The following is a 14,603-nucleotide window of genomic DNA, read 5'->3' as shown; positions in this document are numbered from 1 at the left end:
GTCACCGCCTGACAGCTCCTCGCAAAGATCAAATCCAATCTCTGAAAATGTGCTCCTCTCTCAGGCTGTGATTTATGCTCCATCCCATTGAACAAATCCTGCCAGCGGAGAAAAGCGCCTGAAACACGGCGTGCTTAGCGGGGAAAAAAGTTGTGCTACTTTTGCTCTTGTGATAGCTGATATGAAACATCAGTGGCATCTTGCTCATGCATCCATTCATTCATATTAGTTAAAGTGGAGGCGCCGCAGTCGTAGCCATGGAGGAAAAGATATGTTATCAGAAGGCAGCGCACTGAGAAATACTTGGCACCCTTCAAATGTGTTTTTCCGAGAAAAATACACTGAAGCCTTTTAGAATGGGAGCTTTGAGTGAAAAGAGCGGAGGTTTGTACAATGGCTGCTACTGTGAATACACAAGGGATGTTGGATTCCAGTCAGTGTGAGGAACTAAATGTGCAATTAACAAAAGCTGAAGTCATAACAGTAGAAGCGCAGCAAATACGCAAGGATTTTGTGCTGCGGCGTTCCCAGGAACCTGCTGTGTACGTCAATATGTGGAGTAAAAATGATTGAACACAAGTCAAACAACGTTATTACGACGCTGCCAGGTAAGCGTGGCCGCGCTGTGTTGACTCCTCCGCCGTGACCTTAGCTCGCCGGCTTTTAACTCCAATTGTCAGCTATCTGCCTCTGTTTGGTGTCCACGCGTCTGCGGCTCGCGTACAACGCGGGGCGAACGGGCGGGCGGGCCGACTGGTGCGAAGAGAGCCGCCGCACTCGCCAACCTCGGTGCTCCTGGGTGACAGGCGTGTCACTGCGATAAGGCCGCGCGGTGAAACCCACTCCGACACCCAGATGAGGTCACCCGGCTCTGAAGCCAGCCAGCGTGAGAGAGAAATATTGTCAAATGAATACCTGTTTGTGTGTTAAGGGGATGAAAAGCCACGACGAGAGCGCCTGGCAGCAGTTATCACACACATGCTTCACTTCGCTCCCACGTGTGCTTTGATAACGCTGCTGCCGCAACAACTGACATTGTCTGACGCTTCTGAGAGCATTCCAAATGACGCTTGCCATTAGCTGTAAAAAAAAAATTAATATTTGGAGGGGGAGCTGAAAGAAGCCTCAAAGGAGCGTAACAACTGGCGACCTGTTTGCAAGGCGCCCGTGACACGCTTTAATCTTGCCATTTTCAAATAAATTTAATCTGAAATCCGAGCGTAATCAAAGGACGCTCTTTGAGCATTTTATCTCCAAACAAAATGAGATTGCCGGCTTTGACAGCAGAGACAGCCTGGCACAGACGGGAATAACATTAAAAGCCACGCTACAATTATAAATCACACGTACGCCTGATTTATTTATCATCACTGGCACTTTTGGGGAAGCAGGCGGCTGTTTGGCACCAAAAGTCTGTTGTTTTTTTTTTCAATCTTCTGGAGGAGCTTCATCGGCGAGGAGGACGTCATGCATGCACTCCGCAACGCCAGGGCCAAACCATCACAATTCGAACATGCAGGAGATACCAGCTATTTAAAGGGTTACGTTCGAAAAAACACCTGTTGGGTACGTGTGAGAGTGGGCTTCCCTGCATGCCTTGCGGCTTGTACTATATTAGTAGTATTAGTATACAGCCATCCCTCGTTTATGAATGAAGTAGAATTCAATATTAAGAAATTGAATGTTTTCATAGTTATAGCGTAAAAACCTGTTTATAACCTTGGTTTTAAACATTATTAGAGCCCTGTAGACATGATATAACACCCCTAAAGTCACCTTTATATTTGCATTACTTAATGTGGTAGCCATGATAAACATAACAAGACATCACAACTCAGCGTTAGCGTTGGGAAAGTAATGTGGGTTGATCCCAAAAAAAAAAAGAGTGACGTCCTCCAATCATCCATCCTCACGATGACGTTTCTCGCTTGATTAATGCACAGGATATTAACCTGCCATACGTAGACGTACCCTCCGACAATGTGCAGTGTGATGTAAACATGTACTAGCTAGCAGTAGCTTTGTTTACCAGGAAACAGCAACCATTTATGAATGATTTTTGGAAAAAACATATATATTAGTACCATACAATGTACTGTAACTATGTGGTACAGTTACATTGTGTGTTCCACATACTGTATGTTGCTTCTTGTGTTATGCACAGTGAAGTGAAGCCTTTAGTTCCACGCCAGTTTGGCTTTTTGGAATATTTTTGTTCCGGACAAGCGCTTTGTGAATGTGTAAGTTCCTATATTATGTAGATATTAAGGCCTTATCTTCATATGTTAACACCTGAAGATCATTTGCAACAACGGCTGCTGGAGCATCATCTCCAGCAGCCGTCGGCCTTCTGCTTTCTCTCCGCTTCCCCTGAGGTGCAGCCGTACAGTAGCGCTTGGCAGGCCTGACAGCCTGAGTGATGAGAAGTGGTCTCCAAGGGGGCGCGCACACACACACACACACACACACACACACACTTGACGCTGTACCCATCCTCTCTGCCCATCAGGGGGAGAGGAGGCTCTTCTGTCTGCCTGGCAGCTCTGGCACTGAGAAATTGCCCATAATCACCCCGATGGCAGACTTTTGTCATCCTAACTGCGAGCGGGGAGGGAACAGAAGGGAAGGTGGATTCATGTTGGGTAAACTACCAGTGGATAATGGTTGTTGGAACAATATCCGGCTCCGGAGCGGGGATCTATCAAACATATTGATCTGGCAACAAGAGAATTGGCTACGGCGTGCGGGACGCCTTTGTTTCTGAAAAGTGTTTGCTTCACAGAGACTCTGCTGACAGCATTAATATATTAGATGGCGGCCGCTGAGAGCTGCCCGCTGAGGCTCTCACTCCCAGCTGCTCGCCTGCTCGTGTTTACTCCTTGTCTGCTGTGGCAACGAGTATTCAGACAAGGGCTTTTAATTGACATCATTTGTTCTACACATCCGCACTAAATAGCGCCCCCTCCTCCTCTGGTTCCTCTTTGCTTCGTCCTGATCGGCATCCAGTCATCCCGAGTGCCGGCAGAATGGCCTTATTAAAGGAATGCTGCGGCGTGCGCGTGTGTGTGCGCGGTGACATGGAGCAACGCTAATGAGACAGACGTTAATTAAACATCGCTGAGCCACCGGGCCAATAAATCCAATCAGATGGGACAATGGCCGATTTAGCGTTTAGCGTGGCCGGGGGCTCTTCGCTGGCTCCCCCGTGTGCTGCCGCATTGTCTTCTCATTAGCGTCACAGCTCCATTACGGCCTACCCAATGATGCGCCGCGACAAAAACTTCATTCCTTCGTGCAGACATCAATTATTCAGCGCGACGCACCGGCTGGGGATGTCCGGTTGAAATAATGGAGCGTACACCTGTGTGATTGGCGTGGAAACAATAACCTGCCAATAACCATTTCAGGAAATGTGCAATCATTTATTTGGATGTGACAATTATTAGCAGCGGCAACACATAGTGGACTCACCTGTGGACCCATGGCGGGGTATCCCGGATGAGTCTGTCCCACTTGACTTTGCTCGGAGGGACTGCTGCTGATGTCAGACTGGACTGAGCTGTCGCGGGCCCCTAAGAAGAAAAAAAAAACATCACAATGATGTGAGGCTTCCACTCCTGAACCGCTGCTCACAAAGGGTTAAAACTGTGGTACCTATGCTATTATTTTCAAAGTCAGACTGACTTGAAATTTCTCACACAGCTCGTCAAAACGTTCCACTACAACTTGAGGGTGCCCGGCTGAACCACCACAAAATTTGGTCCCAAGCGGACTTACAACTTGTATAAAATGTTCAAGATGGCTGCATTTCCCCGACTGTACTGTGTGGGCAAGGCAAGACGGGGAAGGGGTGAAAGGGTGATGGCAGCGTGGACGGGTCGGGGGTGGAATTTGTATTTAAGTGTTTCATCAATAACCGCTGTGGTGCTGAATAAATTACCCAGCAGCGCAGAGGCTCATTGACGGTGGATGATGCGTACTGGCGGGTCCCCGATGGCCTAGATTAGTGCTGAGAGATGGAGCTCCAGCGCAAACGCCGGGGCCATATTATCCAGCCATTTACATCGGCGGTATCACTCATCTAAAGCCACCCCCCCCCCCCCCCCCACCTCCCTTTCTATACTCATGGCCTGCGGCTAGGCAGACACAATTAGACCTGTTTGCCACGAGGGCGGAGAGGAGCAGAGTAGATGGGGACATGATAATACGCCTGCTGAGGACGGCTGCGGGCGACAGGAAGGAGGCCGACCGTATCATGGTAAGTCTTGGCCTCGCATCTCGTAATGTGGCGAGTCAAAGCCCCTTTGACTCAAACAAGTCAGAAATTCAAACGAAAGGAATATTAGAGTCTCCATATGATACCTGCTTGAATACATAATACGGTAGAAAAACACTAGTCAAAGATCCTCTATATGACAAGGGTGCTCTTTTGTTGTTAACACCTACTGCAAAAACACTAGTCAAAGATCCTCTATATGACAGGGGTGCTCTTTTGTTGTTAAAACCTACTGCAAAAACACTAGTCAAAGATCCTCTATGTGACAAGGGTGCTCTTGTTTTTAAAACCTACTGCAAAAACACTAGTCAAAGATCCTCTATATGACAGGGGTGCCCTTATGTCGTTCAAACCTACTGCAAAAAACTAGTCAAAGATCCTCTATATGACAGGGGTGCTCTTTTGTTGTTAAAACCTACTGCAAAAACACTAGTCAAAGATCCTCTATATGACAAGGGTGCTCCTTTGTTTTTAAAACCAACTACAAAAACACTAGTCAAAGATCCTCTATATGACAGGGGTGCTCTTTTGTTGTTCAAACCTACTGCAAAAACACCGGTCAAAGATCCTCTATATAACAGGGGTGCTCTTTTGTTGTTCAAACCTACTGCAAAAACACCGGTCAAAGATCCTCTATATGACAAGGGTGCTCCTTTGTATTTAAAACCAACTACAAAAACACTAGTCAAAGATCCTCTTTATGACAAGGGTGCTCTGTTGTTGTTAAAACCTACTGCAAAAACACTAGTCAAAGATCCTCTATTACAACAGGAGCGCTGTGCTGTTGAACCAGATCCAGGTATAAGTGTAGAAAAATCAAGGGGATTTAGTGGAGGAAGCCAAGTGAAGCGTGTGCAAATGTGACTGAAAGCCACGCGCCCTTGTTAAAGCACACGATGCTGGCAATGAACTACAAAAAAATACAATCACCTTTCAGTGTAAGATTGATTTTCTTAAATGGACTATCGCAGCTTTTAAAAGGAGACTACAGCCCTGATGCGTTGGGGCTTTTTAGTCACAGATGAATAGTTTTTTGGGTGTTTTTTTTTTTTTTTTTTTTTTACCATACAGGCTGACGCAGTGGTGCACGAGCCTGATAAAATGTACGATTGAATAGCTTTGCCAGCAAATCTCATTGCCTGTCAAGTGTATTTATGCAAGGCATTTTAAACTCAACCTACGCCAAGTAAAATCACTTCATCTCCCCATAAAATCCAAATAATTGGTGAATGGCGTGACCCAACAGATGAACCTCAAGCATTTGATGTGAAAGCCCAAAGGGAGGCCTGCTTTCTCTCCCGAGCTGGTTTCTACCTCTGGCTCTCGGTGAAGGTCCGCATCGTCTCACTTGTCAGCCGGGACGTTATGACAAGTGCGTCTCTTTTCACCAATTATTTCACCCATTATGGATGGCGATGCACAGCCCCGCCCTGTGCGCTCCGCTAAATGACCCCCAATATAAACACCACAAGCCGCTGTGCAATTTCGAATGTATAAGGAGGATCACTTTTACTCCAGTCGATAATAAGCTCCTCTTTGGCAACAAAATCAAGACGTTCCATTTATAACGAAGGCTTCTGATGAATAATACATCACATGTGATGAAGATTCCTTCTCTCACAATAACTTAGAGCATCACCCCCTCTTTGCAAATATTTGTAGCGTTAACATGTTTATCGCCGGGGAAGAAATCAATAATAAATAAATACATACGTGGGCCTTCCCCCCCCCAAAGAGCTGGTGTAATTTCTCTAAGTCAATTAAACAGCTGAAAGGCTAAATTCCCAGGGAGTCTATCATCAATTATTCTTTGATGACCAAACCCCAAATAAATATTTGATGTTTCATTTATTTATTATTTCTTAAATTGATTTCCAGATGCAGATAAAGAGGAGAAAATATCTCATTGGAAGTCAAATGAAAGGCTTCAGGGGATGCTGCTATGCGAGAAGGAACAAAGAAGGCGAGGGAAAGAAAAAAGTGGATTTCATGTAGTGCTGCCTTGCATCTATTGAAGCAGTACAAGTTGCCCTAAATGACACTGTCACTCCCAATGCACCCCATCCGCTTCTCTGGGCGACACGAACACGAAGACGCTTTCAGAGGAAATGTATTTAAATGTAACGCCGTAATGAAATGCGTGACAAAAAGAAAACAACAAAAGGCACGGGGTTTACCTGCAGAGACAGCGAGCGACATAAATTCTGAGTCATTGATCCGCAAAGTGGCCACTGGAGAGGAGCTTTCCACGGCGGTGTGTGCGTGTGACACTGGTCTTAATGCACGGTGCCCCGAGGACTCCGACACAAAACAATTAGCCTGGATTTCATAAAGCAATCAGCATGCCACCTTGTCTAATGCAGCCGCTTGCTACATTGACAGCTGGAATAAAATGGCTGTTATTGAAAGCTTTGTGTTCAGGTTAGCTTTCGCGTCAGTGCATTTATGAATCAATTTCTGCCCATAAAAGAAGCCGTAACACTTATGCTATTTTAGTGCAAATGCATTATGTAAGTTGTCAAATGTACCGGAGAGGCCTGGTAACGATTCAGGCTATTCACAACCAAGCGCCCGAGCCCCATTTTTATAATGGCCCTTTTCAAAGTGCCCGGCTGAGCGCATGTGTTTGCTGTTAAGAACTTGTCAATCATTTCCCCCCGCGGAAGCGCAATTCCTGCCAAATGATTTTTCACGCGTGACGACATCGAAACTGCCAAAATACACAAAATTAGCGTGGCGAGGACTATTGGGAAGCTACATCGCAAACAATCACAACTGTACCATCCCAATGTAAACCAACGGAAATATGCATTGCAGTCAGTTTTAAAGCACAAACAAAAAACTTGAAAATATAGGGGTGTTATTTCATGTCTACAGGGCTCTAATCATGCTAAAACCTGTATTTAGCGTAAACAGGTTTTTTTGGACTGGGCAGAGTCTTCCAAAAGACAAAATGACAAAAACAGGTTGCATTATTTGTGTAAAACAATAAAAATCTCCAACAGACTTGCGTTTTCTCCACTCCACTCTTAAAGCGACAACGATGGAAACCGTGTGACGTTGTAGCCTCATTAGAAAAAGGAGTTGTCGCAATACCGTTTCAAACTTTGGAAGCAAGCACGTTGTCTCGACCGACTGATGGACGAGCGTGTGTTTATCTCCGTTCTCCAAAATCCAAGAGACACGATCCAGGTCTGACATTTTGGGCCGTTGACAACAGAAACAGAAGACAATGTGTACCATGAAGAAGTGAAGCGTATAATCACAGTGCTTGGTGGAAACAAGACCACATAAGTGAAAGTCAATGCTGATCCCGCCGCCCCCGTCCCCCTGCCCCCCCCAGTTTGCATGACAGATGGATAAGTAAAGACAAAAACAAGCTCCTGGCAACACGATCTATTAATGTGATGAAATGTGTGCCGTGCTGTTTGATTGTGTGGCACAGTGATGCATAAAGGATAAACATTCCATCAATACTGCAGCCAAATGCCCCAGATTGTTTGCCCATTGATTTTGTCCATACTGTTGAAAAGTTGACGCGGCGTCGGCGGGCGGCGACACACATGGGGAGACATAGAATTCCACCTACAGCAGACAGGAATAAGGTCAACATATAACACCAAAAGCAGAGTTATTCGGCCGCCACGCAGCGTGGGCCAAATAACTATTTACTTAGCTCCTTGTAGCATGCCGCTGAGCCAAATTCGCCCGTGATTTAGCTCCCACCAAAGCCCTCAACAATAACACACGGCATAATCTGCTGCCAATAACGCCAGGTGCTCTTAGCAAGATGGCTCCCACCGGACCTCCGAGGGGAGGAATACTGTGTTTCGAGGCCGGAGGAGCTGGAGAAGCTGCTTGGAGAAAGTCAATCGTGTTTCTGTGGGGTGGGGGTCGGGGGGGGGGGACAGAAAGCTTCTGAGTGGCGGCCTGTAACGCTATTAGCCACATTATAGCCAGCGCTGCTGCGGCCGGCAGAGATGTCATTACCTTAATTAAGAGGCTCGGCAGGGCAAGAGGGGGAAGAGGCCAGGGCGCCTTCCACGGGCCTCCGACATTAAATCCTTACTCATCGTGCGAGTCCTTAATTATACTGGCAAAAAGGTGGAATTAATGGCGTTTAGAAAGGACATGGAAGATTAAGCAGTGGGAGGATGTTTCACTTCAGTGGGACTAAAAACACATAAAAACTATTTTTTTATTCCTCCTCAATAATTCCAAGAAGAATGCAACCTCAGAGAGTCAAATTCATAAAAATTCTAAAAACGTTTAGCATATCAATATGTGGAGTCAAATGATGGAACAGATTGAGAAAGCACTATAGCACTATATGTACCACATGTTTGATATCATTTATCCTGAATATTAAATAAGATCTGCTTCTTCCTTCTCCTTTTCAGGCATGCTGGACTGGAGTGTCAATGCAACATTGTTACCGAGGAAGCAAGCTTTAAGTACGTAAAGACATAAAACACATATGCATATTAATTGTGTTTGCCGTTAGCTAATGGTAGCAATTTGACAAAGTTTAGCTACCAATGTTAGCTATCATTGACTGTATAGCCTACCCCTGGGTGCCCGTTACGTCCATCGCGTGGAAGGCAGCATGGGTGGATGCCACGTGTCACCCACATCATAAACCCACATCATGGTTTGCTGTTGCTCCTCTGTGGCAAAGATAAAGTAGCGAACAGATGTCAGATGTCTGAAATACATTTATTAGCTTAGTTTGCTTACAACTGTGAGTTTTGGAGCCTTGAAATGCAAATGTTTGACAAATGCTTTTTGTGCATGTTTACCACCTTAATGGAAAAACCTTTACAAGCAAAAAACATGTCACAAAACAAAATGGTGGCGGACCAACAGCATAACTTTTTTTTTTTTTTTAAGTTGAGCTATGCTCCAGGAAGACGACATGTCGTGTTTCTCTCCCAATTGGCCTCGCCACCTACTGGTGTGGCATGCATATTACAGTGTTTTTGTTTTTTTACTAGGTGAAAATGTACCGGTTGAGGACAAAGGCAGGACAAGGACGAGGACAAGGGCAAGGACAGGCAAAGGAGAGACAAAGGAGTAATAGGCGTCTGTGCCGCGCCGGTTCTAAATGTAAACAAGAGAAAATAAAACACTTGAGCTTGCGAGAGGAAAGCCGCCCGCAGGTGATGAGCGGCGCCAATATCTGCATGTAAAGGATGCTCATGGCGGGAAAGAACCCCATCCTCTCAACGCTTACGCTCTCACTGGTGGCCACAAGTCTTCAAGTGAAAGGCTCTCGGCCCTGAGAGCGCTCCACGCAGCCACCTCTTACCTGTCCCCCGCCTCCAACGCTGGAGTGGAGATGCGAGCGGGAACAGGAACAAGAGGGACCGGAGCCCATCTCAAAGGTCAAGAAGAGGAGCTGGTGATGGCGAGAGGATGCAGCGAGGTGGGGAAGCGATGGAGGGGAAGAGATGAGAGGATAGCGGGTGCTGATGGGACACGCATCAGTTCGGGAGCGTCCTCCTCATTGCCAAAGCAATGTCAAGCTGATTAGCTCAGGGTTGAATGAGGAAAATAAGAGTCCAAATGATTCTTTATCCGTTTATGGCCGTCGGGGAGATGAGAGAGCTGTAAGCCTTTTAGGAGATGCCTGCCTGGCTATTGCTCCTCCTCCTGAATTACTTAAATGCCATTTGCTGTAAATAGGATTCTGATGCCTGCAGCCCACACAAGCTGTAAGACAGCCACCTCTCACTTGGACATATAGCCCCGCTAAACCCAACAACTAAGCCCCAAAAGCTTTTACGGCGATAGTTCAATCTGTTAAAATGGACATAATACCATCTTTGACCCAAACGTAAGACTTTGCAGTGGAATCACATTTCATTCATTCGTCATTTCATACTTCTTATGCACTGATCAGCATCGTTATCTTTAAATGAGCATCAGAATTAAGGCTAAGCTAAGCTATCGACCAAACCCTGGCAGGCTGGTTTGCTGCCTCAAGACGTCATCCTCAACAGGTTTGGCTACTGACCCGCCATCACCTTCAACGACACCCACCCTAATTACGGAATTTTTTAAGCTCAAACTTTGCGACTATTTTAAATTAAAGTCGTTTTACAGCTGTGTCGACACGCACCTAGTAAGCGATATATGGGCGGATCAGAATCATAGGAAGACTTTTCCATGAAAAAGGAATAGAAGAAATGGCTAATATTCCGTGTTGGGAATGAGCTTTATTGTGTCATGGTCATAAAACAGCACATTTTGGGCTTCTTTGTCCATCCAGCAGGACATTTAGAAGTAGCCAGCGGGGTGTGAGGGATAGTCCATCGTCAAGCGTGTGTGTGTGTGTGTGTGTGTGTGTGTGTGTGTGTGTGTGTGTGGTGGGCTAGACACCCACATGTCATGGCTGACACATCAGCCTGGCCCCCCCAGGCTATCCAGCCCTAATACTGCCTATGTCCCACTTTCAAGCCCTTGTCCCTCAAAGGCCGCCCTCCTCCGCCAGCCTCCTCCCTCCCTCCCTCCCTCCCTCCTTCCTGCCTCCTCCGTCCTTCTGTCATAAGGCCGGAATGACGATGGATCACCGCGGCGCGTCACCATAACCACCAGGTGATGCCCGCTCAGCCGCATCTCAACTTCATCGAGTCTAAACCAGCAACATCGTCTCATTATTGTTCACATTTGCAGAAACCATTGGCTGAGGAGGGGGTGCAGTTAAAGAAATAGTCCGTCCCCTTCTTCCTGGCACATTATTCCAGCAGAGGAGACTAATAGTTGAATGGGTGTAAGAAAAGGGGGGGTGTCAGGAAATAGTATTGCTTTGAAGCCCATAACTCTATTCTGGGGGAAAGAAGCATCACAGTGTTATTCCACATCCTCAGATATAAAAGGGGAAAAACATAATAACTTCCCGATAGCCTGGATCTCCACCTCCCTATACCAACACCCCCCCTCCCTCCCCCCGCCATCCGCCCACTTCTCCTGCCTCAATCTTTGGTTTCAAAGGAAGCGAATCAGCCGGTAGGACAGAAGGTTATGCATTAGTACTGGTCATTGCTCAAAGAGCGAGCGTTATAAATAATAAAGGCTTGTGAAGGACACGGGCCTCTGGGATGCATCTCTGGTTCACGCCACACGAGTCAAAGACAAGACATGTCATTTCTCTACTCGCCCCCGCCTCTCCCTCCCCAAAAAATGTGACCCTTTGCTGCTTCCATTATTTTGTGAGCGCCACATTAAAGGCTTGCTGGTATTGGATGAGGGGGTGGACGCCGCGCCCGAAACTTCAAAAAATAAAAAAGAATTAAAATGGAAATTCAATTTATTTCCTGGAATACTTCACTGACGAAGCAAAAACAATCTGCGCCCAAGTTTTGCTCAAAGTCATCTCCGCATGAAACAACCTTTGCCTACAAACAACAAGCCCGCCTTGTCCCGCGTCCGCGTCCTCCGTGCTTGCATAGCATTAGCGCTACATACTACACCTGCTTTACAGGCACGCTTTAAGCTTGTTCTCACATTTGCACACATGCCTGAAATCCACATAATGAGATCCTTTCCCCGGGGAGTGACTCGCCCCCCTCCCCGTCCGCCCCTCTTTTATCCACTCTTATTTACTCTGCGTCGCCCATTCAGCACTTATTACTTAACCTCGCCTCACAACATTATGAGGCTCTTTGCATCGCCAAGCCGCCGATCCCGCCATGCATCCCGACCGCTAAGCTGATTACACAAAAATAATAACCACTCCTGCCTCCAGCTGTGTGTGTGTCGATAAGTGTGCTGTAATTTACAAAGGAGAATTCTGCAAGAAGGTCAGAAGGTTTGTCTCAAATTAGTCCCTTTTAATGGGATTTTATACAAAGGTTAGCATGCTGTATTTTTTAAGTCTTTTTTAAAGCTACTTAAAATGTGCAGCTAATGCCAAACCAAATGAAAATAAAATGACATCACTGCTTTGGAAAATGGGTTTTCATGTCGGCCATCTTTAGGGAGTGTGAAATAAATGTGTGACGTCATTTGTGGGAACTGACATGTTTTTAGCAACATGAAGGATGTAGTTATTCATTTATAATTAAAAAAAAAAGAGTAAGTCCAACTCCTGAACCCAAACTGCCTGAAATGTATCTTTTGTATGAACTGATGTGAAGTTTTCAGTGAGGCATGTCGGCCATGTTTGTGGTATGTGATATTAGTGGAAAACTGATATTGTTCGCTATAAAAAAAAATGTAGTTTATCGTATGTATAAATTTCATTCACACAAATGATGACACAGCGGAGCATTTTTACGTATGTGAGGTGTCGGCCATGTTTGTGGAATGTGAAATGAGCGGTAAAATGACTTTGTGTAAAAATACTTTGTGACTCGACATGTGCAGTTAATTTTGGTGAATTTAATTGATGAAATTGAGGCAACTGCATCGTTTCTGTGTCATTTTCATTGTGGCATGTCAGCCATGTTTGTGGCATAAGTCATTTGTGCGGAATGGACATCTTTTTTGGGTGAACCTGAAAGTTGTTCATTATTTTCATAAAAGTAACAAGGTCAGTATGGAAACATAACTGCTTTTAAATGTTGTGTTTTCATTGCAACATGTGTTGTTAGTTACTCAAAAAGGATGAATATATTTAAAATGTTGTATTTTTGTAGCAAATGTGGTTTGTCCTCCATGTTTGTGGGGCAGTACTTTGACCGTACTGTAGTACAATGGCAATAAAGCCCCGTGAGGCTGTTGCAGCATGACCCGCTTGTTAGGAAATTGGAGAAGTGCAAAGTCTAAAATGTTCAGACTAGAAGCTGAAGCTCTATTCACTCCAACCACAACGTGACTGGAAATGAATAGGGAGTCCAATATTACCACTAACATCCACGTGCGTTTTGATCCAAACGACCTCCCGTACCTAATCATTCCAATAAAAAGCCGCCGGTGGTCTTTTGGGCCGGGGAGATCTCCGGACGACCTTTGAGAAAGTGTTTGGCCAATTGTGTGGAATCCGTATAAGTGCGGCCCATTTGGTGGAGACAGTAAGTGTGTGAAATGAGTGGTGCTGTCTTTCCTGGCTGGCTCCCTTTGACAGCATGATGATAGAAGCGTCACATCCTCGGCAGAGTAAATGCAAACTGACAAGAGATGAGCCGTTGCTGGCTGAATATAATGCGGAATTGTGCTCTGAGTGTCTTATTATCTTGTCTGTTGACGTCTGAAAGAGGGAGATTTGCTTGAGAAGTGAAGACAGAGGCTGCACACATCCAACACCATCATGTCCTCTGCTGGTAAAAAAAAATAAATAAATATGTTTCTGGCCCGACTAACAACAGCTTTCCCACCTAACGTCCAGCACTTCTGCACGGAATAAATACAAGGCAGAGCGATGTTTGTGGTGCTTCGCGGGCTCTGTTAGCTCAAGTGGAAGACCATTTGCAGAGGCGCGCTTTTAAGAGGAGGACCGCACTTTCTGATGTTTAGGAAGCGTGCGGCAGGTCTCCAAGATAGAGCATTTATTTTGGACAAACACGACCTCTACTGTCATTGTCTCCGCCGACCTCTACTTGCTATACTGCAAAAACCTCAATCAGGACAAAGCTATCTCCCGCGCAGGACGGCAAATTTAGGATGAACTTTATCCTAAGTTGACACCACACAATTCACAGCAGTATCAGTCTGAGCACACAATTGGTGGACAATAGATCATTTTGCACATGAAAGATCCCTTTAAAAGAAACCACGGTGCTACTTTCTGCATCATAGATACAGAACCAGAAGTCATAGTGCTAAAACTCTGCCAAGTTCACTTTAGCATTAGTGCATCTTTGTGCTTATATTTTTTAATGCAACATTCACCTCAGCCACAGAAAGCATCTTGAAGGAGAATTCACCTTTTAAACAACTGAACTGCACATTTTTCACATCCTTAACGGTAACTTTACCTCCAGTACAACAACATACAGTACACGCGTGTTCATCATTCCCTTCTTTCTGCCTCACAGGTCAGGAGTGGGTAGACAGTCCAGGAGCCACAACCACACACGTCACACTAGAGCGCCTCCGACCAGCAAGCATCTCCAATGAGGACAAAGTCACACTTTGTGTCTTGACTTTTCACATGAAAAGTATGCACATAAAGAGTGAAGGAGTCAAAGGAGGCGAAACATTCGGATTCATCGAATTTGTTTGGAAAACAAGACAAGAGGATGGAACAACACTCACTGACTCACTTAAAACATTCTTCTTTCAGCAGTGGCCTTCTTGAACGCACACAAAAAAAACAAAAAAAAACAAGCCTCGTGGAAGTCAACTTTGATGCCTGATATATATTTTGAAAACATGTCAAAATGTT

The 14,603-nt window shown here is 45.5% G+C and overlaps 1 protein-coding gene across 7 annotated transcripts in view; it reads right to left on the bottom strand.

Annotated features, from left to right (window-relative positions):
- LOC131108523 (POU domain, class 6, transcription factor 2-like) overlaps positions 1-14,603 on the bottom strand; it is a 50,619-nt gene that overhangs the window by 31,391 nt on the left and 4,625 nt on the right. For all 7 annotated transcript variants that reach the window (XM_058059531.1, XM_058059536.1, XM_058059534.1 and 4 more), the window contains one exon: positions 3,472-3,572. In XM_058059531.1, the coding sequence (XP_057915514.1) occupies positions 3,472-3,572 (101 nt within the window). The remainder of the gene's footprint in view (positions 1-3,471; positions 3,573-14,603) is intronic.

Source organism: Doryrhamphus excisus, chromosome 21 (assembly GCF_030265055.1).
Source record: "Doryrhamphus excisus isolate RoL2022-K1 chromosome 21, RoL_Dexc_1.0, whole genome shotgun sequence".
Taxonomy (NCBI): Eukaryota; Metazoa; Chordata; class Actinopteri; order Syngnathiformes; family Syngnathidae; genus Doryrhamphus; species Doryrhamphus excisus.
Note: the sequence above shows the minus strand (reverse complement) of the source record. Positions and strands in the feature narration are given on the sequence as shown.